At 53.5% G+C, this 24,076-nt stretch overlaps 8 protein-coding genes across 8 annotated transcripts; 4 read left to right on the top strand and 4 right to left on the bottom strand.

The window, feature by feature from the left end:
* The first annotated feature begins 81 nt into the window (after positions 1-81).
* P168DRAFT_271087 (cullin family protein) lies at positions 82-3,246 on the top strand. Its single transcript, XM_024835243.1, has 4 exons — positions 82-307; positions 441-827; positions 881-2,727; positions 2,808-3,246. Exons 1-4 carry the CDS (start codon positions 266-268, stop codon positions 2,977-2,979), a joined length of 2,448 nt encoding a protein of 815 aa, XP_024691717.1. The 5' UTR covers positions 82-265; the 3' UTR covers positions 2,980-3,246.
* A 101-nt stretch (positions 3,247-3,347) lies between these two features.
* On the bottom strand, positions 3,348-4,409 carry sld5 (putative GINS DNA replication complex subunit Sld5; the record flags this gene model as incomplete). Its single annotated transcript, XM_024836013.1, has 3 exons — positions 3,348-3,350; positions 3,511-4,173; positions 4,233-4,409. The coding sequence occupies 3 exons, from the start codon at positions 4,407-4,409 to the stop codon at positions 3,348-3,350; spliced, it is 843 nt and encodes a 280-aa protein (XP_024691718.1).
* Positions 4,410-5,060: 651 nt separating this feature from the next.
* On the bottom strand, positions 5,061-7,549 carry nimT (putative tyrosine protein phosphatase MIH1). Its single transcript, XM_024832926.1, has 4 exons — positions 7,023-7,549; positions 6,859-6,926; positions 6,579-6,792; positions 5,061-6,511 (listed from the first exon to the last, which is right to left on the bottom strand). Exons 1-4 carry the CDS (start codon positions 7,274-7,276, stop codon positions 5,380-5,382), a joined length of 1,668 nt encoding a protein of 555 aa, XP_024691719.1. The 5' UTR covers positions 7,277-7,549; the 3' UTR covers positions 5,061-5,379.
* Positions 7,550-13,718: 6,169 nt separating this feature from the next.
* P168DRAFT_271095 (DNA-directed DNA polymerase POL5) lies at positions 13,719-16,983 on the top strand. The gene is made up of 5 exons (XM_024835244.1): positions 13,719-14,169; positions 14,221-14,791; positions 14,860-15,647; positions 15,705-16,007; positions 16,064-16,983. The coding sequence occupies exons 1-5, from the start codon at positions 13,801-13,803 to the stop codon at positions 16,946-16,948; spliced, it is 2,916 nt and encodes a 971-aa protein (XP_024691720.1). The 5' UTR covers positions 13,719-13,800; the 3' UTR covers positions 16,949-16,983.
* Positions 16,984-17,468: 485 nt separating this feature from the next.
* On the bottom strand, positions 17,469-18,918 carry P168DRAFT_177725 (MOSC domain-containing protein). Its single transcript, XM_024832928.1, has one exon. The coding sequence runs from the start codon at positions 18,657-18,659 to the stop codon at positions 17,613-17,615; it is 1,047 nt and encodes a 348-aa protein (XP_024691721.1). The 5' UTR covers positions 18,660-18,918; the 3' UTR covers positions 17,469-17,612.
* A 159-nt stretch (positions 18,919-19,077) lies between these two features.
* On the bottom strand, positions 19,078-20,021 carry P168DRAFT_282894 (putative pyroglutamyl peptidase type I; the record flags this gene model as incomplete). The annotated part of the gene is made up of 2 exons (XM_024836014.1): positions 19,078-19,806; positions 19,911-20,021. The coding sequence occupies 2 exons, from the start codon at positions 20,019-20,021 to the stop codon at positions 19,078-19,080; spliced, it is 840 nt and encodes a 279-aa protein (XP_024691722.1).
* Positions 20,022-20,169: 148 nt separating this feature from the next.
* P168DRAFT_177565 (uncharacterized protein) lies at positions 20,170-20,873 on the top strand. Its single transcript, XM_024832927.1, has one exon. The coding sequence runs from the start codon at positions 20,279-20,281 to the stop codon at positions 20,699-20,701; it is 423 nt and encodes a 140-aa protein (XP_024691723.1). The 5' UTR covers positions 20,170-20,278; the 3' UTR covers positions 20,702-20,873.
* Positions 20,874-21,045: 172 nt separating this feature from the next.
* Positions 21,046-23,065, top strand: P168DRAFT_271100 (cytochrome P450; the record flags this gene model as incomplete). Its single annotated transcript, XM_024835245.1, has 6 exons — positions 21,046-21,270; positions 21,352-21,468; positions 21,529-21,631; positions 21,689-21,757; positions 21,819-22,421; positions 22,497-23,065. The coding sequence occupies 6 exons, from the start codon at positions 21,046-21,048 to the stop codon at positions 22,946-22,948; spliced, it is 1,569 nt and encodes a 522-aa protein (XP_024691724.1). The 3' UTR covers positions 22,949-23,065.
* Between the last annotated feature and the right edge of the window lie 1,011 nt (positions 23,066-24,076).

Genomic DNA, 24,076 nt, shown 5'->3' on the forward strand with positions numbered 1-24,076 from the left:
CCGGGTGTCTCTCCGCGGGATCAAATCAAACAATCAATTCATCTTCATCTCTTTCTCATTCACTTCTCTTCTCCATTTCACTGCTCCTTCTTGCTTGTTTTCTGGTGTTGCTGGAGTTCTGATAGTGCTCACTATTCTTCCTTCTGCCTCTTATCCTTCCTTGACTTCAGGTCTTTGTTCTGTGTATCCCTCCAGACTCGCTATACCCCGCGCATCCCTACCCAGCTGTGAATCAGTGGATGGCCGTTTGCCAGAGCTTTCGAAAATGGCGATGAGAGCAAGACAAAAGATTCGTGCACCCCGGAAGGTATGTGTGCATAGTCTTCTTTGTTCTGATGGTCTTTTGCCGTATCTAAGGCAACCCCGCGTTCGCCACCTGTCACTGGGCCAAACCTTTGACGATGTCCCCTACCGAGTTAATAGCTAAACAACGTGAGTAGGGTCTAGCATCGAGTAAAGGGGACGACTTCGAGGCGAACTGGCAAGCCTTATCGGGCTCGTTGAAAAGAATCCACACGAAAGATGCCTCCGATCTCTCCTTCGAACAACTCTACCGAAATGCCTACAACATCATCGTGACCATGCGGGGTCACGACCTCTACGAACGGGTGAAACAATTGGAGCGGGAGTGGCTGGAAACGGAGGTCCGGAGCTGGGTGAATGCCGCCATCTCGCCGAGTCTCTTGTTTGCCCAAGATGCGCTGGACATTCAAGACCAGGCAAATGAGCGGCGAGCGGCCGGCGAGAGGTTCCTGACCGTCTTGCGGGAGACTTGGGAAGATCATCAGCTCTCCATGGGCATGATTACCGATGTCTTGATGTACATGGTACGTATCTACCCGCGGTGCATCAAGAACTTCGCTGACTTTTCTCTCCGTAGGATCGCGTAGTCGTGGCGGATCACCGAAAACCATCGATCTATGTTGCGTCCATGGCTTTGTTTCGAGATATCGTGCTACGGTCGCCGGTCCGTCCTGACACGAAGACAACGGTGGCCGATGTATTAGAGTCGACGGTTCTCTTTTTGGTCCAATTGGAGAGATCCGGCCAGATCATCGAGAGGCCGCTGATACGGCACTGTATTTACATGCTCGAGGGTCTCTATGAGACCATCACCGAAGAGGAGTCATCCAAGCTCTACCTGACCAGTTTCGAACCGGCATTCCTCGAGGCCAGCAAGACATTTTACCAAAAGGAGGGGCAACGTCTGGTGGAATCGGCCGACGCGGCGACATTCTGCAAGGTAGCGATGGAGCGAATCACGGAGGAAAAAGAGCGCTGCGCTTCGACGCTGTCGACGCTGTCCGAATCTAAAATCAAGGAGGTCCTGGATAACGAGCTCATCAAGCGGAACATCGCCGAGGTCGTCAATCTCGAGGGAACCGGGGTCCGGAATATGCTCGATCAAGACCGCCTGGATATCCTGCGCAGTGTGTACGTCCTCAGCTCACGGGTGGACAGCAAGAAGGCGCCCTTGACCGCGGTCGTCCAAAAGTGCATCGTCGACATGGGCCAGGAAATCAACACCTTAGCCACCGCCCCGGCCCCGGCTCCGGAACCGACAGGCAAGAAAGCAGTCAAAGAGAAGGAGAAACCGATGAACCAGCAGACCACGTCGGCTATCAAATGGGTGGACGACATCCTAGCTCTCAAGAAGAAGTTCGACGCCATTTGGGTGGACTCCTTCATGTCCGACCAGGTGATGCAGAGCGCCATCACGACCAGTTTCTCAGACTTTATCAACTCGAACCCGCGCAGCTCCGAGCACCTCTCCCTATTCTTCGACGAAAACCTGAAAAAGGGCATCAAGGGCAAGACCGACAGCGAAGTCGACTCCCTCCTCGACAACGGCATCACCCTCCTGCGCTACATCAAAGACAAAGACCTCTTCGAAGCCTACTACAAGAAGCACCTCTCCCGCCGTCTGCTAATGAAACGCTCCGCCAGCATGGACGCCGAGCGACAAATGATCTCAAAGATGAAAATGGAAGTCGGCAACCAATTCACGCAGCGTCTCGAATCCATGTTCAAAGACATGACCATCTCCGAGGACCTAACATCCAACTACAAAGACCACATCCGCAAGAGCGCCAGCCAGGACAGCAAACCCGTCGACCTCGAGATCAACGTGCTCACAAGCACAATGTGGCCCATGGAAATCATGTCCAACACCCGCGACGAAGTGCAACTCTCCTGCGTATTCCCGCGCGAAGTTGAATCCGTCAAGCAGAGCTTCGAGCAATTCTACCTCAGCAAACACAGCGGCCGCAAACTTTCCTGGCAAGCCAGCATGGGCACAGCCGACATCCGCGCAACCTTCCAGCGCCCAAACGGCAAGACCCAGCGCCACGAGCTCAACGTGTCCACCTACGCGATGATCATCCTCTTGCTCTTCAACGACGTCGCGCCAGGCGAATCGCTCACCTTTGCAGAGATCCAGAGCCGCACGCGCATCCCGGACCACGATCTCATCCGCAATCTACAGTCCCTAGCCGTGGCGCCCAAAACACGAGTCCTCAAAAAGGAACCCATGAGCCGCGAGGTGAAGCCCACCGACCGGTTCTTCTTCAACCACGAATTCCAGAGCCAGTTCACGAAGGTCCGTATTGGCGTCGTCAGCGGCAGCGCCAACAAAGTCGAGAACAACGATCAGCGCAAGGAGACGGAGAAGAAGATGAACGAGGAGCGGGGGGCGAGCATTGAAGCTGCTGTTGTTCGAATCATGAAGTATGTCCCCTCCCTTCCCATTCCCCTTATCAAAAAAAGCACCCCCCTCCCTCAAGCAATTTATAACTAACGGAGATCAGACAACGCAAAACCCTCCCCCACTCAAAACTAATGAGCGAAGTCCTCGGCCAACTCTCCTCCCGCTTCGTCCCGGACGTGAACATGATCAAGCGACGGATTGAAAGCCTAATCGATCGGGAGTATCTCGAGCGAGTGGGTGAAGATCCCCCGACGTATGGATATATCGCTTGATTTACCTTCTTCTTTTTCTTTCCTTCATCATCATCTTCTTTCCAACTTTTCGACATGACAGTTTCTTTCAGGTTCCGACCACTTTCTACCCCTTTGGTGTATCTATTCTTGTTTTGGGCGCGGGGTTTCGGTTGAATTGAATTTAGCGGAGGAGGGCGCAGGTCGGGTAGGGATTCACTATGAGGTGTTGGATTTATGGCGGTTTTTAAGCCGATTTCTTTTTTTATATGGGTTTATTATCTAGGGATGCAGATGAATGATTATGAGACTTCACGTATTCATTTCTACTAACCTGTACTTACGGTACTTAAAATAGGTAGTAATCTATGGTAGAGTAAAGTCTAATGAGTCTATACAGGCAGCAGGTATCACTATATATATAAAGGTAGTATAGCACCGCAGACAAACATCTAACGAACCCCAACCCCACCCATACATATAGACGCAACCCCCAAACAAAGTAAATAAAATAGAACGAGATAGGATATATAAAATGCCAAACAACGATTCAGAGAAAAAAAGAGTCCATACAAAAGTATTATAAAACCTCCACCTCCCCCCTCCCCAAGCATCCCTCACCCCCTCCCACCTCACAACAGCCACATCCCCAACACGCATAGCCGTCGCATAGATATCATCCTCCCCCGCATCAGCAGCAGGGACAACAACCCTCACCCCATCAACAAGACACCTCACGAACACAACCTCCTTCGTCTCGGGGGCTTGCACCATACTCGTCCCGCCTGCATTATCATCCAACCTGCGGAGCTGAGGCGGGAAGGAAGACAGGAACGACGAAGCGTAGTGTTTAGCGAGGAGGGACTGGTGCGCGTGGAGGAAGGCGAGTTCTTGCGGGGAGAGTGGCGCGGCAGTATCTGGGTTTGAGGAGGTTGGGGGGAGCGGCGGGATGGAGTCTTGCGGGTGGGGATCGTTTTCGTCGTCGTCGTTGTCGTTGTTGTTTTGGGGGGATGAGGAAGGACCCGGCGAGACGAGAAGCAGGTAGTGCATGCTGTGTTTTGAGAGTTTGGAGAGACGGTGGCGGAGGAGGGAGCGGACGAGGTATTGGGTTCTGGAGAGGTCTGTTTGGAGGATTGAGAGCTTGAGGTTGAGGGTGGGGTTGTTATTGCTGTTGCTGTTTGTGGCTGTGGAGTAAGGGTCTGAGGAGGAGGCGGCGAGGTCTTCGATTGATTCGATCTGTGTCACATATAGTCAGATTTTGGAGAGCAGTAATTATGGTAGTAATTGAAGACAACCTGTCGTCGGACTCGCTCCATCGTCCGATCCATTAAACCAGCCGGCCATGGTAGTAGCTCCGAGACGCCGCGCTCGGCGATCCAGAAGCGGGTCAGGAGCTGGTGGTCGAGGGCTGTGGACTGGGGGGTGGAAGCATCGGGCTGGTCGACCGAGGCGAGGATGTCATCGATGTCCATGGTGGGATGTCTGCATGAACTGAATGGATTGAATGATGAGGTGGAGATGGAGAATCGCGAAAATCAAAGAAATTCGGCGGAGAAAGCGGAGAAGATAGATGTATGCCTCAGGCTGTCAATAGCTTATCGGCGATAAGCCCGTTTACTAAGCGGCGATCTACTCTAGTTAACTACTCCGTACATTGGAGGACAAAGTTGATCTACTAGAACAAAGTGAAATGTCCAAAGTTGAATTCATATCCATTCCAACAAAGGAAAGATCTTGCTCCAGTCTCCCACATCGGGATAACCATGGCGGTTCTATGTACAGGGTTGCACGGACACTGAGGCATATTAAACCGTCTCTATCAGACGGTCCAGCAATAGCTTCGAAACCCGCTGCCACGCACACATGGTGATTATCGTCGATTCGACGAGCCGTACACGTATGTACTTCGTACGGCAGGACTCTTCTCCCTCGCAGAGGTGTACAGAATGGGGGGAGCGTGGATTAAAAGACGGGTAGGGGAAAATAGAAAACGGGAAGGGGGAAATTCCAAGAAGGGGAAGGCAAGATGCCCAGGTATCGTAAATCGTCCGATCGAGGTCGGAGAAGAATCACGTAGGAAACTCGTTCAGAACATAGGAAAAAGTTGGTGTTGAGAGAGTGGCTGGGGGTCGTTAGGTGGGGTTCTTCCCCGTCGTAAATTCGATGCGTCCTCTCCAAGGGAGGCGCGTTCTTTGTCGTGTCGTCAAAATATGGAAATCTCATCCAGCCAACCGAAAACAAAAAGGAAATAAAACACAAATCCGAAAGTGTCAAGCGAGTGGAAGGGACTGGGGCGGGCCTGCGCCTGTTGTAGGCAGGGTTGGTTCCAGTTCCCACGAGTGTTTCGAAAGATGGGGCTCTGTTCATCACCGACTGGTGAGAACGGCGGTGAATCTAGGTAGGGGTCACGCCCGGGACATCCGACGTCACCAGATCGGTGGCTCAATAAGAAAGCATGCGCCGTCCTGGGCTGCGACCCGCCGCCGGGCTTTCAATAAACGGTGATCCCAGCAGACGACGGTCACTAGGAGGATTCCGGCACCGGCCGGTTGGACTGTCCTCCATCTCCGGGGACTGTTGGCCAAAGGCAAAGGTCTGCGCACGGATCAACTTCGATCGCTGTTTGACCTTGCCGAGGCCGCGCTCGCAGGCGTGTTCGAACTCCTTGGCGTTCATCTCGACGTAGTTCTGGGGATAGCACAGCGATCGATGCTCCGAAAAGAACGCGCTGTACCCACCCTCCAGGATGTACAGGTCGGGATACGTCAGATAGGGATAGTGGTCCACGTTGAAGGCGCGGTCCTGGTGCCGGATGAATTTGGCCATGATGGGCGCGCGGTGCGCCGAATACTCGCAGTGCAGGATCAGCGCCGTGCGCGGTTTGGGACTGGTGAACAATTGTGCGGCCAGGTACTCCTTGTCGTTGTAGTTGACCGCCCCGTTGATGTGACCCCCCTCGTACTCGTACTCGAACCGGCAGTCGATCACCATGACGTTGTCGAACCGGTCGTTGTACTTGCCGTCCATCACCTCCACCAGGGTACCCTGGCTGATCCGCGGCAGGGAATCAGACTGGTCCTCCGGGATCGAGTGCGGCAGCTGTTGGCTAGGGGAACTATCGATATCGCTGATCGATTGTAGGGGTGCATTTGTAGAATAACTAGCCTGTTTTGGGGTCATCACTTCGTCGGGGCTCTCAAACATACTCAAGGACCGGCGGCACTGGTTCTTGCGGGGGCGCATCAGCGGGTGGGAGCTTTTGCGGATGGACGCGGCAGAGGGCGAGGCGTTGCCGCGATGGCTGGTCTCGCGACTCAAGGGCGGTCGCAGCCGTCCGTGGGCGACCAAACCGCTGGAGGAGTGGTTCCGCAACATGGGCCGCTCGCGCTGCGGGGATTCGTGGAACATGTCCTCCAGGGACGCGGACGTGCTGAGGGAGGATTTGGCGGCCCCGCGGCTCTGAAACCGGAAGGGGGGCGCTTGGCTCTCGGGGGCCGGTTTCGACATGCCCAGTTGAAACGACTGGGCTTTGGTCTTGGCCAACGAGGGGCGCAAGAACGTCGGACGTTTCCTCCTGCACGCACACGCAATTAGACCCATGCCCACACGTCTTTCCTTTGTCCAGTCAGGTGTTCTCTTACTCTAGACCATCTTTCTGGGCCACCAAGGGCGAATCCTGCAGGGCGGAGAAGGACGGTCGGACGGGAGTGTCCATGGGCGAACAATCCAACGTCGGGGAGTGGATCTCAACGTCGGGGGCGTTGAAGGATGGCTTGTGGGGTAGCGGGGACATGTCCATGACGTCCATTCCTGGGGCTGGTGAGGATGAGGGGAGCGGAGGGGTGGTCATCGGCTCTTCTATATATAGCGGGTTAGCCCACGGCCGGCCGAGGTCGATCGAGGTCATTCTCGAGATCTTACCACGCCTGTTGCCATTCCCAAACAGATTCGAGGAAAACAAAGACCGTCGTGGCGTAGCCAGCTGGGGGCTATTTTTGGTCAGCGCGGGGTCTTTCAAAGATGATGTCCATGAAACGGACAAAGGAAATCTTCGCACACAGCCAGGCACGGAGACAATGACGAACCTTTGATCGATGTGGAAATTCTGAGACAAGTCGGCCGCCAGACTAGCCGTTGGAGAAGAACCCCGGACCGGCTTCACATCGAAGTAGTCGGCGGAGGGTCTCTTCATGGACAAGTCTTTGAAGTTGAAGTGGCTGGAACCGAGGCCGCCCATGGGACTATAAGTCGGATACGACGTCGGGGCGTCGGGACGGAAGCAGTGGCCAAAGAGCATGGAGGGCGGCTGCATGGCGGCCAGTGGGGAGGAGTGTTCCATGGTGGATTAGAAGATCGGTGGCCTGGATTAATTTCCCGGCCGATGAACGCAATGAACCAGTGATGCAAGGCACGGGTAGAATATTGCGATGTTGCAGCTATCTATCTGGCATATGCTACAGTGGCCGATATGCAGGGGACTTTTTTTGAGTTCACGCGGAGGATGCAGCTGAAGAATCGGCCTCTCTCGGATTCTCTCTCTCTCTCTCTCTCTCTTTCTCTTTCGCTCTCCGTCTGGGGATTCCAAGCGCCGAGTGTTGAGACCCGGACTTCCACGGTGCGGAGAGGGCTTCCAAAATGCCGGTCTCCGTCTGGGGCAGATTTCGAGTGGAGAAGGTGAGGGGGAGAGAGGTGACGGAGCGGGGAACCAGCGTCTAAGGCACCATGGCCGGCACTTTCAGGGAAACGGTCGATATCAGGTTTATCCACGGACGGGGGGGAGGTAGGAGGAAAGGTAGAAGGGAGAGAGGGAGGGGCTACTAAGATCAACGGGTATGATTAGCCAGTGGTCCCAACTCGTACGACCGCCGTCCGTTGCAGCACGTAATCAGGTGCAGCAAGCAATGAGTAGGGGAGAGCAGTGAGCAGCAGGTCTGTCGACGCTAATGCATTGGAGGAGAAATTACCGATGCGAAGAGAGAAGTGCGGAGGAACCGGGCTGGGTGCAAGTCGGAAGAAAGATCTAGACACCCAGCATGAAAGAAGCGGGAGGCGAGGTCTTAAAGAAGATGAGGAGGATGGAATCGCAAGAGAGGAGAGGAAGAGAGAAGAGAAGAAAGAAAGGAAGGCGAGACAGAAAAGGTGAAGCTGAAGGGATGAGCTTGTTGCAATGGCAACGCCAAAGTGGGGAGGGATCTCCAGGTTGCGAGAAGAGCTTAAGCGATATGTATGGATGGTGTATAGGTCGTACCCGGGTATGTGGTTTACGATCTTACACTTGGTCGAGGAGAACAGCACTATTGACCATCTCCCTTGTTTGATATATTGGCGAGTCTCTTTATTTATAGAGAATTAATAAAGATCAATATCTAATAGTCATGAATTAATTCCTAGCATCACCTGGTGTCTAGACTGATATATATCCTATATCTCATATGAAGCAATACGGTATGGTACAAACACTACAGGTACAGTACGGACAGACAGAAGGTACCTCCTCCATGCAGCAAACCACTAAGTCAAGCAGGTACCAGTTCCGTTGCCCGGACTCCCTTGCCGCCCTCACCTACGCTAACCTGGCTGCTCAGCAACCCTTCGCCTATCACGCTGGCCGAACCAGACTTGGGGTTCAGTCTCCATCGTGCCTGTCGACTTCTTTTTTTCCTTCTGGTTCTGGCTCTTTACCTGATTCGTTCGTCACTCCTGTCGTTCCGGTTACTGACATTTGGATTTGGATCATAATATTCTGGTATTTCTGACAGGTTCACCGTCTGCTATGGAAACCAAGTCACCACCGGTCTGGACGTGGATCCTGAAATCCAGTTCAGTCAGTCATGGTTCAAGTGACTCTCCTGGCATATGCGAGGTTGATACATCCCTTCTCTAATTCAGTATAGACTGATATTGACCCTTGGGCCGGGGGTGAGGTTGAACCTTTTGACCGGAATAAACTACAATAGTAAGATCACAGAATACATAAAATACAATATATTAAAAATCAATAATATAATATCTTCCGTGTGTGCCGATTGTTCTTTTCCTGTTCCAGCAAACGACCTATCATCCTCTCATAAAACGAAGAGAAAAAAAAGAAAAAATACAGATCGCATCTAATAAGAATCTCCACCGACTCCACCAAGTCGGGAAAAAGAGCTTGTCCGGTATTGGTGTCCCAGGGAACGAGAATCAAGAACGAAATAAAACGAAAGAAGAAAAGAAAAGACAAGAAAGTGTCATCCGTAAGGTACGGTTTCACCCCGGCCTGCTTTCCTTACTGTCTCCAAACCTGGGATATAAAATCTCCGATGCCCTAACCGGGATAGAGGACACCCTTCATTCACGACCCCCATCCCACATAACCAACAACCACATACCTACTTCAGGTATCCTCAGAAATCAAGGCATCGTTGCCAAAGGGAACTGGTTTCGATCCTGGATAGGCACTGGTATCACCCCATCCGGTAATCTCTGCTGAACAGCTGGGAGACCCGCCCGCACATGCCCTAGGTGCCGAATTATGGACATGGCTATGTGTAAGTATGGGTCAGGGCTCTCGTTTATCTTCGCCGATGATTCTCGGATCGACGGTGATAGCCTTTCTTTCCACGAGTACACCAGTACACCTGGGAGTTAGATGGTTGCTAGAGTCTAAGGCCGTCTGCCGACATTTTTGAGCACTGTCCTCCCGCTGCGCTGTCCCCCAGACATGCATGCATGCATCGCTGCCCTTACTTGGATAGAACCATTGCACTCCTAGCTAGGGAGATATCCCTTTCGATGCCCTTTGTGCTGATAACCTGGATTGCAATATTATTCCCTTCTTGATACGATTGTTAATCCCTTCTTGATCACGATTGTTAGGCCCCGCATTAGACCGATCGGTCTCTCCACCTTCCTTCTACAAACCCGTTCGTTCGACGAAAGACAGGTTTGTTTGAACTTCCGTCTGATCCGGACAAACCCGCGACGTCACCCTCACGGCAGCCAACAGAGCAAGTGGGAAAGGAAACTGGGTCCGGTCGGACAATGACCGTACGACTCTCCGTCCGTAGGTACTAGTTAGATGGAGCAATGGCCCGCGTCTCGCTGAGGCTGATCGATCGGCTCTCGCTCGATCGCACATCTTGAGTCAGGATGACGGAGCCTCACATCTGCACGTGTGTGGCCGAGCACGGCGCCAGGCTCCAGCCCTCGGTTTCCATTTCCAAGAAAGATGAAGAAGAGGATCCGCATCTTAGTCCAATCACCGCCACGACTGGCCAGAACTAGGAAGCTAGTTCGCGCGACGACGACCGAGCTGGGCTGGGCGTTCATTCAGCTCGGAGCTCCAGGCGATCGCGGCTTACACGCCCCATAGTACGGAGTAGTTAGTTGCATTATCTTATCCTTCCCACTACGGAGTAGATGGAACTCCCTCTTCTTTTTTTTTCCCGACAACTCAATACTCATCTCAGCTCCGCCACAAATGGGGATGGGCTTGAGTTGGCGAGATCCCACTCGGGTCTCGACCTTTAGTCTAGTGCCGCTGGCGCCAAACTAGCTTCCAGCCTATCTGCAGCCTGACCCTACGCGCCCGGGCAGATGCCGTCATTCTTCCGTCGGTATTACGCAGATGATCTTGGCTGGCACAACACTGTTGATCGCTCTGTGGTAGTTGCGATGGTGGTCCACAGTGTCCACCAGCGCGTGCGATTCTCACAGCGGGTCATCACCGTGCGATCACCCACAGCTTGCGATCGCGGACGGAGTCCAAGCTGGCTGGGCAGAATCCATCGTAGGCGCCGGACTCTACTAGTACGGTCGTATCTCGGGGCGCCCGATCGCGGAGTGGGGAAGAGACGAGGAGGATGCGACAGGGATTGTGATCCTTTGCAGGAGCCGCCCGTGACGTGACTGAGACCACAGATTGACCGACGGACAGATTGGAGTGTACGTCGTAGATAGGAGTCACTCCAATTCTGCTCAATTGATGCAAGCGACCCATGATTTCTCCCAGATCCTCAAATAGCATCCTCGTTCAATCAGTGTCTACCCAATCCGCTTGGCAGTCAGTCACGAACAAGTAATACCGAGACGCGGTGCGGGGTACACCAAGCAACTAGCAACGTAATTGGAGAATGGAAACCCCCTGCCCTGCTCTCTTCGAAACTATATTTGTTGGCAGCGCGAAATGTGAAACCGGTTGTTTCTAATCCAGTCCAGTCCATCCAGTCTTGATGTGGGATGTCCAGGTGATGTCACACTGAGAGCGGGGGGGATTTGAATCCTGCTGGTCCGTATGTATGTATGTGTTGTCATTGTAATGGTGGTGTGGTGAGCAAGTGGCAGGAATAATAATAATAGCCATAACAATAACAATAACAATGCGGACTGGTGGTGAGGAGATGAAGCTACCTGAAAGGAGAGAAAGGTAAACAAACCTGTTGGATTTGACGGTCGGAGAGTGACACGACTGCTGTGCGTGGTCCCGTGACTCCATCTTCCTCCTTCTATCCCTCTATCCATCCCAGACTTAATAGTCAGTATAGAGTATCATCCTCGCCAGTGGCAATCAATCCATTCATACCCCCTTCTATCCATATCAATCGCCAAATCTGTTTGAGTTCAAGACTCAATCCCCAATCAATCCTTAACACCCTACTGTACATCCCATGTGCAAGTCCATCTCCATACTAAACAGAATCCACCCCTTCAACATCCAATACATACTAACAATTAACTTATCAATCGATAAGCACTAACCAACCCACCACTCCCTTCATTTCATTCAATTTTAGATATTTCCAGCGTCACCCTCAACAAGATAGGCAGGTACTAGGTACCTAGGGGGCAATAATCCACCCCTTCGGTGAGTATCAATCAATAGATTGATCGGGCGATAATTTTGACTTTATGTCCCTCGCCTTCCCCACGGCGATAAGGTTTGGGATCGATGCATATCCCCAGACTTTATCTTATTTGATCTTGGATTTTCTGCATGGGGTGGGTAGATCCCACGGGGAAGATGTGCATGAAGGGATGAATGGTCCTGCGTTCCCTATCTAGGGTTAAGGGAGGGAGGGTCCTAGTATTCATCCCTTTCTGGACTTGCAACGGTCGACTTCCTTGACTGATGACTTTAGTGACTAGTCCATGAGACGCCTTGAGTCAATTGTTTTCTCCGTGCGTCGTCTGGGTTCATTGACTGGATCTGGATTGTATGCAGCTACGGTACTTACTCCTTGTATGTGCTGTGGTATGGATTGATTTTGAATTGACACCCTGTCTTGGGTGTAGGTTTGTATGGTCATTTACTCGGATACAGCTACAGCTCAGCTACAGCTACGACAATATATATCTTGATGGACGTTCAATCGTATGATACTTAAGTCAATACACATCATACCAATATCATACTCGATATACAACACACAGTTGAATACCTCAATCAGCCCTATTTGCACACTCAACCTTAACCTTAAGATCCAAACACCTCCCTCACACAACCAACACTAGAGCCAACTCAAGCCACTGCAAGCCAAATAAAAACAGCCTTGTGTTAAAGTTATGCTCTGCAGCCCAAGAATGTAATGACACCCCACACACCTTACTGCCTGCAGATTCCTTGCCCTCCCCAGGGTGATCTCCTTGGGTTTCGCATTAGGGTTTATGGACGTTAGGGTTGGCCTTAGAGTTTCAACCTGATTCTGCTTGAATTGACTGAACTCGACCAGAGTATTGGTGTCTACCTTGGTATCAGATCATGATAACACCATCGAAGACCTCTCATCATGGTCAGTCCATCTCCTAAGAAGTTACTACCTAGCCATCCACGCTACATGATAACCAATATCTAACACTCAAACAGAAAACCCCTTCATATCTCCCTCCAAGAATCGCCCGACACCCCAGGTGACAGCATACCATACCATGCCCATCGATCCCGCCACCAGAACACTCGCTTCTCAAGTTCCCATCCCGATCCGTCATTCCATTCCAGTTCATTCCACCGCGCTCCGCTCCATCAATTTCGGCAGTTCTAAATGTCCAGTACTTGCGAGCCACGTACCCAGACGATGTCATTCTGCAGCTTCCAGGGGGAGAAAAAATGGTCCAAGCTTTGTCTTAGCTCACTGTTGAGTATGTGTCTGGTATGTTCCTGAGACATTCTGGTGGAGGCACTATCGGCTTGGAGTAAGGGATGGCTGCAGATTTCTTTGTATGGTAGGTAAGACATGGGATTGGATTTCAGGCAGTTGTTGGTTTGGGGGTTATGGGGTTATGATGTTGGATACTGTCGTGTCATGTCATGCTGGGTTGGGGTCTTGGTAGATTAGTGGTTGAGTGAGAGGGTATTCTATTTGATGCTTCTATCGTGGTAGTTGAAACGAATGCTGTAACTTCAAGTTGTCTTGAGGAATGAGAGTGATTCTTGGAGCATAAAATGTAGTGCAGATGTATTATGCTTATGCTCACCTTATCGATAATCAAGATATATATCTTCGTTATCGTTATCTTCACGTGGACTCAATTTACATAACCACCATAGCATATACCAGGCAATAAGAAATATACCACATAGTAGAACTAACACAGCTCTCTCCATGATCCAATTGATTTTACTTCTAACTTCTCTCCAAAAATTCAAGATGCGACATGATGCGAAAACAATTTCCCCAAAGCGGTCAACCGCTCTTATCAGATGGCGCTAACCCAATCAGGACGATATCATAATTTTTTTCTCCGGCAGAATCATTCAATGTCACTCGACCGAACCACCAATTGCCTCTCAATTGGCTTCCCCATGTACAGCCATTGACTGATCCTCCATCCAACAGCTCATACATACACTGAGGGAATCAAAGACCGAAAAAAAGTTCATCCACAATGCCCCCCTTCGGCGCATCCAAAAAGCGGCGCCGCGAGCTCGCCAACGTCAACACCCAGCTCGTGGAGATCTACGAAGACCTCGCCAGCGAGAAAGACGAGATCCGATTAAAAGCCGCGCAGGCGCTCGTGTCGCAGTTTACGCCGGACAAGAATGCCTCGGACGAGCTGATCAAGAAGGCCCTGCAGCGGCTCTTCCGCGGCCTCTGCAGCAGCCGCAAGGCCGCGCGCATTGGCTTCTCGATCGCGCTGACGGAGATCCTGACGCAGGTGTTTTCCGCGGAGCGCGAGGACTCGGATGTCTCTGTGGCGGGTGTTATGGGGATTTGGGAGTCGCAGTCTAGTTCTTCGGGGAGTGAGTCTGGTCAGGTATGTTTCTTCTTCTCCGAAATGAGGGGATGCTGTGCTCACGATTGATAGGAACAACGGGATCATGTCTTCGGCCGTCTATTCGGCGCAGAGGCTATCATCAAGTCGTCGATCCTGTTCAAGCCCGAGGTGCCGTTCACGGAGTGGACCAAGCTTCTGGATCTGGTGTTCGGGCTGGCCAACAAGAAGCCGTGGATCAGAGAGGAGTGCGGCTGGATCGTCTACCGGTGTGTCTATGAGCTGTCGACGCAAAAGGCCGACACCAAGTTCGTGGAGAGCGCTCTGGAGCGCCTGTGTTCGAACGACCTCGCGCGCACCCCGGAGGGTGTGTCCGTCTGGCTTGCGGCCAAGGACCTGTTCCCGCAGGTGAACTTCCCCAGCAAGGTCTGGAAGCATGACGACCCGCTTGACGCCAAGGAGCGGAGCAAGCTGGCCAAGGTCATGAAGGAGTCGTCGGCTGCCGACCCCGAGGAGGAGAAGCAGGGCAAGCCCAAGTCTTCTGGGGTGTGGAACTCGAAGCTGCACTTTGCTTGGGATGCTGTTTTGGCTAGGTTGGCTGTTCCCACCAAGTCTAAGGGGTCGCGTCTGGGTTTTGCAGACTTCTGGGTTGAGGTTGTCGATAGTAAGTACTCTATATGCTCAATTCACACGGTGGATATGGTAGATTGAGTGAGCTAACACTACGTCCAGACGGACTATTCGCTTCCTCCTCTTCGGACGAGCGCAAATACTGGGGCTTCCTCCTCTTCGTCAAAGTCATCAACGAGTGTCCCCCAGAGCAGGCTTCTCTGGTATTCACCAAGAACCTCGTCGGCTGTCTTACCAACCAACTCGCCGTCGAGGACCGCTTCCTGCACCGCATGGCCGTAAAGGCGACCAAAGCTCTGCAGACGCGCGTCTCCAAAGAGCCCGCCTTCGCCGCCGCCTCCATCAACGGGCTCCCGGCCAACTTCGATCAGATCACCAAGACAAAGACCGTCGAGAAGATGGCAGTCGAAGCCAACGCCGACGCCCTGCGCCAGATCGTCCCGCGACTGGAACGCCTCATCGCGTCCCCCGACACAACCGATATCAAAGCCGCGGCGTCCACCCGCCAGTTCCTCGCCGGCCTGCTGTTGAGTATCGTCCGGTCGCGGGCATCAGCCAGCGACACCGACGACGCGCAGGACGTGCTCGAGCAGATCCTCTTCACCTTCGTGCGCTTCGCGTACTTCAGCGCCGCCGATGATGCCAAGTCCGGTGCCCAGCCGCCCTTGACGCAGCAGACGCAGGAGCTCTTCCGCAGCAGGATCAACTCGTGTCTGAACAGCCTGATCGCGCAGCAGAAGTACGCTACGGATCTGCCCTACGCCGTGGTGCGCAAGATCCGCGACGGGGCCAAGTCCGGCGAGTACGGCAAGTTCATCATCGACATGGACGAGACGCTGCGTGAGTCGGTGAAGAGCGCGTTCAAGTCGCTGAAGAAGCTATTCAGCATGGTAAGTCTTCACCAATACATCCAAACTAAGAAAGGGACAATATCTAACTGCATACAGGATAAGAAAGAAGACGGCGGCATCGACGCCTTCAAGCTCCTCTACTCGATGACCATCCTTCAGGTATACAACGGCGACGCGGACGCCGTGTCCATGCTGGAGGAGCTGGACTTTTGCTTCTCGAAGATCTTCAGCGACAAGAAGTCCAAGAAGGAGGAGAAGTCGGACGCGACGGATGCGCTCGTGGAAATTCTGCTCAGTTTCGCAGCCAAGCAGTCGCAGCTCTTCCGACGCATGAGCGAGCAGGTGTTTGGTGTTTTTGCGGATAAGGTCACTGAGAATGGGTTGGATTCGTTGATTTCGGTATTTACCCTCCCTTATGCCTTTCGGCTGTACAAGCGGGAAACTAACAAGTGTAGATCCTCGAAGCCAAGGAAAGTCTCGCGGGACAGCAGGAAATGTTCGACCAGCAAGACGAGGAGGGCGACGAGAACATGATGGACGTAGACGCGGACTCCGAAGACAGCGACGTCGAAGTCGTCGAAGCAGGCTCCGGCTCCGGCGAAGACTCCGACAACGACTCCGACAACGAATCCACATCCTCCGGCGAAGAAGACCCCGAAGTCGCCATCTTCGAAGCCAAGCTCGCCGCCGCCCTCGGCACACACCGCGGCGACGAAGACCTCGCCGCATCCGACGACTCGGGCTCGGACTCCGACATGACGGACTCCGCCATGGAACAGCTCGACAACCAGCTCGTGAAGGTCTTCCAAGCGCGTCGCGACGCGAACAACCACAAGAAGGACAAGAAGGACGCGCGCGGCAACATGGTGAACTTCAAGAACCGCGTGCTGGACCTGCTCGACATCTACGTCAAAAAGTGCCACACGAAGGTGCTGGCTCTTGACCTGCTACTCCCCCTCCTGCGCCTCACGCGCCGCTCCTCCGTCAAGCAAGTCTCCGACAAGGCGGCTGCCGTCGTGCGCGAGTTCGCCAAGCTGTGCAAGGGCACGGCGGCTGTGCCGCGCGTGGACGAGCTGGAACCTGTGTGGGATCTGCTGCGGTCTGTGCATGCTGAGGCTGGGCACAGTGGACCGGCTGCTCATGCGGCTGCTGCGAGCCAGGCGAGTTTGCTGCTGGTGAAGGTTGTTGCTGCGAGTGATAGGCAGGCGCTGGGCGGCGTGGTTGATGTGTATGGAGAGACGAGGAAGAGTCAGCTGCTGAGCCGGAAGAGCCATGTGCAGCCTTCTTTCTTTACGGATTGGAATAATTGGTGTGTGTCGGCTAGTAAGCAGAAGGAGTAATTCTGTATATAGATCATGTTTAGATTATTTTTTTTATAAGTTATTGTGGTAAAGGTATATGAGTATATTTATCTCGTGTTTTTAACTGGGTGTATATATTTGGTATAGGATAGCATTGGAGTTCTTGAAGGAGGTATACTTGATGAATATGTACCAAGTGATAGTATGTAGTGCCACAAAGCAAGTATTCCGCACTTCCAACAGGAATATATCCATTCCCTCCACAGATACCACTGAGAGAAAGCTCAGACTAAGCGGAGACGACTCCTTATTTTATGGATATATCTCAGGATATATCCTGCATACGCGCCAACTTGTGGTACTCTTGATTTTGTTCCAAGAACGGTCTGTGTGATGGTAAGCGCAGGATATATAAATACCATATATAACTATCTCGACAAACATCTTCTTACTCATGTACCAAGAAGAGACGAAGACTCCCTTGAACTATAGCCTCGGTCAAATTTACATCACTACACAGTCGGCGTCACGAATTGTCGATAGGAAATATATAGTATATAGATAATATGTGCATCAAGCTAATATAAAAACACTAACCCGCAAGTCCAGTCCTAAGGATGCCGATTCGCCCACAATAGCATCCACCAACACAGTCAGTATGCACCGCAAATATAAAACAAGTAGACAAAAAGAACACAAGGAACTAAAAACCCTTAATATACTTATGCTCCCCCAGCGCCAACACCTCCAACCGCATCCCCACCTTAACGACGCCCTCCTCGCGCGGAGCGCCTAACATCCCAAAGCAAGGCTTCCACTTGATACCCTCGTCGACGCGACGATAGCTGACGAGCGTGTTCCATGGCTGCGCGGGGTGTTTCTGCGCTGAGTCTGCGTCTACGTTGGGAACCTGGCAGCGGGCGCAGCGGGCTACGATATCGATTTCAAGGCCTCCACTACTATTAGTAGGTGTTGAGGTGGAATCGCCCGACCCAACCAAGCGGACAAGCTTCCACACGTCCTCCGACCAGGGAACGCCGCCTCGGACGACAATATTAGGCCGGAAGCGCTCGATGGGGATAGGCTCGGCGAGTCGGGCGTTGAGGTCAGCGAGGGAGGACTCCGACGCGATGAGTACAGGGTGCACGTCGGGGAAGTTAACCGGCTGGGAGCGGCCGAGGAGATGCGGGGCGCCGTTCCCTTGGGCGATGCGTGGCGTGGGGCCCTTGTAGACGAGACGGACGGGACGGCCGAGGAAGGAGGAGAACGGGGCGGTGAGGTCTGCGCTGTAGAGGTAGCCGTCTGTGAGGGAACCCCAGATTTTGACGCCTGTTGCGAGGGTGGTGTTCGCGTCGAGCCAGGGTTGGTCGGGGCGTGTTGGAATTTCAATTGGTGTGGTGGTGGAAGGGCCGGCGATGGAGAGGATGAGGGTGGAGGAGTCGGGGCTGAGGGCCGTGTTGATGAGGGTCATTTCGGGGATTTGGCGGATGGTGAGGAACTCGAGGGTGGTTGCGTCGACGAGCATCCAGCGACGGTCGAGGTCGAGACCTTGGGCTAGGAGCTGCGTCTGCTGGACTTGGATGCCGCGGCAGGATTTGACGGGATAGATGCGGAGAGAGACGATCTCGGTGGGGGGTGGCAGGGATGGTTTACCCAGAGGGAGGTAATTTTTGATCCATTGGCGGAGGCGTGGGAAGAGAAAGTAGCCCGCCGGGAGGGCGAGTAGGATTGCGACGAGGATGGGCGCCATTGTGTCTGCTCCCTGGGCGAGGGTGAGGAGAAGATGAAGAAGTAAGAAGTAAGAAGTAAGAAGTGTGGGGAATTTATTGGCGGTTTGGATGATCGATCGAATGCCGAGGTGGGTCCTTGTTCTTCAGGCGCCAAGACGGAATGCCGCGTATTCGATGGACTTGGACTCAATGCAACAGGATCAGATATTGCAGATATTGGGTTGATCGGACGGATAGATTGAGGTTGTACGGAGTAGTCGCAGAGACAGTGCTCAAATAATCCAATTGAAGTGAGAACAGCTCAACTCCGTATATAGCCATTGGTGATGCTGTAGATAGATCCAAGAAGTATGCAAGACCCAACACCGATAAAACGCCAATCCAAACCAACAAGAAAGAAAGGCTCATCATCATGACAGAAAAGAAAAAGAACAAAACTCATCGAGAATCAATCCACGACAGAACCACCGCCTTGATCATCGCGACCGCCACCTCCCTCCCCACCCGCACATCCTCCTCCGTGCAGCTCGACGGAACATGCAAGAAGACCACATTCCTCGATCGTCGTTCCCGCCACGCAAGCGCCAGACTCGTGAAGAAGATAAACTCACACAGGTAGCGTCCCGCATCCGTCGACACCCGCACATCGGCATCCTCCCCGGCGAACCCCTTCCACAGCGCCAGAAATCCATCATCCGGCGGACGGGGGCAGCACCCCTTACCCACCCCACCATGACCATCGCCGTCGCCGTCCTCGTCGACGGCACCCGCCTGCAGCATGGAGGGCACCTGCATCTCGCGCCACTCCCGCTCGCCGTCGTCGTAGCCGCACTGGCCCCGGTTGTCCGACATGTGGTACGAGTCGCGGTGGGCGCGCGTCTCGATCGAGTAGTAGCCCCGGGTGGCCGCGATGCCCATGTGCACGACGAGGTCGGGTTGGCGGCCACCGTGGGTGTCGGCGTACTCGGCTAGCAGGGCGGGGATGGCGGTGCGAACGGCCGAGTAGGCGACAGGGATCGGTGCCGGGTGGACGGTGATGGAGACTTTGCGTGGGGTAGAGGCGGTCTCTCCTGCTCCTCCTACTCCTCCCGCGGTGGGGAGGTCGAAGGAGGTCGGCAGGGAGGAGGCGATGAGCCAAGAAGCGTTGATGAAATTGGTCTTAAAGGGCTGTTGGATACCGTTTCATGTGCTTTGATTAGTTCTCCGCTTTAGATGGGATTGTTTCAGGTCCTAATCTAGTCTGCGGGGAAGAAGGAAAGGGGTGTGCGTACCCCGAAGCCCGTGACGAGCACGGAGATCTCATCGGAGCTGGTGGATGGGAGGGGAGGATTGCTGGGGGGTTGAGCGCGGGGTAGAGCGCCACTTGGGCCGTAGTCACCCATTGTGGTTAACTTCAAGTGAATAGGAGAGGTCGAGTAAGGTTACCACGGTGACGTTGCGAAGGGAGACAAGAGGAAGATATAGGCGTTTGGGTAGAGATTGGGGAGAGATTGGGAGATTGGGAGCGTGAAGGGTGAAGAATGAAGACCCAACAGGCCTGCAGTAACAGCGCATCCGCATCCGGTTAGTGGTCACGAGATCATCTCTTTTTCTCTTTCTTTCTTTCTCTTGATCGATTTGATATTCTATTCAATCTCAGATGTGGTTTCCCTCTCATTCTATCGGATCATGGTATATATCCTCAGTATCGGATATCCCCATCAGACAGGTCATTCTGATCTATAACCATCCACCAAACCATCCATCCCGCCGATCGTCAACGCCCAACCCGCATGGCGACTGTTCCACTATTCCCCAACCATCATCGCTAAACCCATTCGAGCCGGAGTCCACCCTCCCTACCAGCAGTGGAATCCTACTATGCCAATTTCGGGTCCCTAGCGGCCGCCGATCCCTACCCAGCGGGCAAATCAGAGACACTCCGTCGTCTTCGGTTGATTTTCCATGGTCCTCTCCCGCTGCCACACCAGACAGTAGCTTTTGCCGATTGGAGAAATCCCAGCGGTCAATCGGGGAAGCCAAGAATCAATTAGTCAGGATGAAGACAGGCTCGCTCGCTTAGACTCTTCAGCAGGGCCGGGTAGATCCCGATCGTATTTCGTATTGCGTGTTGCCGTATCCGCGTATTCGACACCTAAGGGCCTCCTCCAATCAATCGAAGGATGATGAGCCCATAAGCCCCGGCCTGGACGGGGAGAGGAAAGGACTCTATGGCAACCGGGTGGGGCGGACGAGGGACGAGCTCAAGCAGACTCGCTATATATTCGAGCTTGCAGCGCTATCCCGTCGCGATGGGATCTCGTCTCCTGCCCCACGCCGTTTCTTCACGCGCTCTTTCTCCGGACATTCTGGAATCCTGACCTCCAGCGGAATATTTCGCCCCACCGGTAGAGTTCAAGCACAGCGATGGCGATCATCGCGGAAGTGCTGGAGAACCCGCACCTGCTGCAGGGGTTGGCCGTCACCCTGCTGCTGGTCGTGGTCTCCAGCTTCTACCGAGAACTGGCTGATGGCTTGCCGTACCGGAATATCCCCATCGTGGGGACGAGCGGATGGAGGCTATCCAACACCAAGGCGAAGCAGCAGTTTGTCTCTTCAGCCAAGGAGATCATCGCATCGGGGTTTGGCCAGGTATGCACAGATCTTGCGCCCTGTTTGAGGAGGGCGAGAGCGGAAGAAAAGCCTATGGGACTGGAAACTGACGCTTAACAGGGCAAGCGCGTGTTTCAGATGATGTTCGATCATATGCCGACGGTGGTCTTGCATCCCCAGTTCGTCGACGAGGTGAAGAACCACCCGGATCTGAACACCACCGAGGCCATCAAAAAGGTATGTCCGTGGAAAGGCACCGGGGAACGGGCCGGGATGGAATTCTGACAGCGATCACAGATGTTTTTCGGCGCCAAGATCTCGGGTCTCGAGGCCTTTGAGGGCCTTGACAAGGATGGCATCCTCTTGGAAGTGATCAGCAAGAAGCTGACCCAAACCCTCGGTAGGGACCCATGGCCATGCTCCGGTAGTGTTCCCGCTGACTGACGCTTTCCTACAGGCCAACTCACGATCCATTTGTCCCAGGAGACGGCGACCCTGATGAAGGATTACCTCCCTGAATCTGACGGTAGGAGTCCCATGTCCATCGTGGGTATGACAACGGATTGACTGACCGCATCTCTACCCAGAATGGAAGCCGTTCACCTTCGCCCAGGAGATCCCACACATGGTGGCCCGTCTGTCTTCTCTCGTGTTCCTGGGCCCGAAACTCTGCCGGGACACAGAGTGGCTGGATATCTCGGTCAACTACACCATCAACGGATTCATGGCCGCCCGCGACCTCCGGCTCTGGCCGTCCATCCTGCGCCCCGTGGTCCAGTGGTTCCTCCCATCGACCAAGCAAGTGCGCGGAGACGTGAGACGGGCAAAGGAGATCATCCAGAAGGAGGTCCACACGAGAGAGCTGATCCGACAGGGCAAACTGCCCGAGGATCCCTCGCGCACCCACGCCGACTGCCTGGATTGGATCGAAGAAGTCGCCGCCGGACGCCCGATCGACGCGACGCGGGCGCAGATCGGCTTCTCCATGGCCGCCATCCACACGACATCCAACCTGCTGACCAACGTCATGTATGACCTGACGGCCTACCCGGAGTTCATCCAGCCGCTGCGGGACGAGATCCGGCAGATCGTCAAGGAGGATGGCGTCTTGAAGAAGACCAGTCTGACCAAGATGAAACTGATGGACAGCGTGATGAAAGAGAGCCAGCGCGTGAACCCGACCAGTATCGGTAAGTCTCCCTCTTATGAACTCGAACAGTTTTCCACCCCTTGCGGACGCTGACCCCGCCTCCCTCCCTCATTAGTTCTGTTGAACCGTCTGGCCATGAAAAGCGTCGTCCTCTCAGACGGAACCCACATCCCCAAGGGCGCCAACGTAACCGTCTCGACCCACGTCATGCACGACAACGAAGTGTACCCCAACGCGCAGACCTACGATGGCTTCCGATTCTACAAGAAGCGCCAGGTAGCAGGCAGCGAGCACCGGCACCAATTCGTGACGACGAGCCCCGAGCACTTCGGTTTTGGACACGGCATGCACGCCTGCCCCGGGCGGTTCTTCGCCTCGAACGAGATCAAGATCATGCTGGCCCACCTGCTGATGAAGTATGACTGGAAGTTTGCCGAGGGACCGGAGCGTCCGGCGTCCATCATGCACGGCACGGAGGTGATTTGCAACCCGATGGTGAAACTACTTTACAAGTCCCGACAACCGGAGATTGATCTGGCTGCGTTTGGGGAGGGGTTGGCGGAGTGATCTCTTTTCTTTCTTTCTTTCTTTCTTTCTGTCATTCGTCGTTGTATTTATTCCTGTTTTTTGTTGTTTCTCCGCTGTGTGCGCTCTATGCAGTTAGTACGTGATAGCCATAGCAATATTTACCTCATTTTCAAACCGAATCAATAAACATCATCTTCCAGACTGAGTCAATAACATCAACAAGTAGCATGGCTGGACCACCACCGACTGTGGAAGTGGAGAGGAGCGGGGGATAATGTGCCATTCAAGACATGGACGCCGCCGAAAAGCCCAACGACGTAAGGAGCTGTGCACAGCTTGTGCAAGGCTGGATGAGAAACCCCTCATCGACTACCCACAGCCTTGTCTTCGGAATGATATTATGGATTTCATACCGGGAGAAATCAGCACCTAGTACATGTACCGCGAGACGGGACAGACCTACCCGATACTTATACTTGATATACACGGGATGAAGAGAAAGCCTTACCATATGCAAGAATGCAAGACTTCACATGCAGGTATCAGCAGCACCGGTAGCGGAGCGGTAGCGGTACGTGTGCATACCAGCAAGGAACGACGCAGTTCGTTCGGGACGACCGAATTCCGGGATGGATATATGGAGTGGGATCGGGGGCAGATGGGGGGGTCGGATGGGGCACCGACAATCCATGCCTGATGGGGAGAAGGTGCAAGACAGATAGATATTTTTGGGATTGAGGGGGTTGGGTTGGGTTGGGGTTGATCCTCGGGTGATGGACGTAGACATATTGACGAGAACGAGGACCCACGTTGATTGGGGATGTTCTTTTCTTAGCACCGGGTCTCCATACCTAGGAGGAGGTAGGTGGTAGGTCTCTTCTGCACTATGACTCCCGTGGTTGCTGTTGTTCCTGCATGGATGCGTTAGGACTAGGATCGTATGATATGAACCCCTGAGCTACCATCTGTTGGAGTCGACTCCATACATGGATCAAGATCACAGATCAAGATGAGGATGAAGATGCTGATGAGTTGGAGAGCGACTAGGCCTAAAGTAGACTAGTTCAGGAACACCAAGACTAGCGGATTACGGTAACTTACCAGACGCGCGGATCCGCGTTGGCGACGCGACTGGAGACGCGCCCGACCCCACTTTTTGACGCGTGG

Source organism: Aspergillus campestris, assembly GCF_002847485.1.
Source record: "Aspergillus campestris IBT 28561 chromosome Unknown P168scaffold_8, whole genome shotgun sequence".
NCBI lineage: Eukaryota > Fungi > Ascomycota > Eurotiomycetes > Eurotiales > Aspergillaceae > Aspergillus > Aspergillus campestris.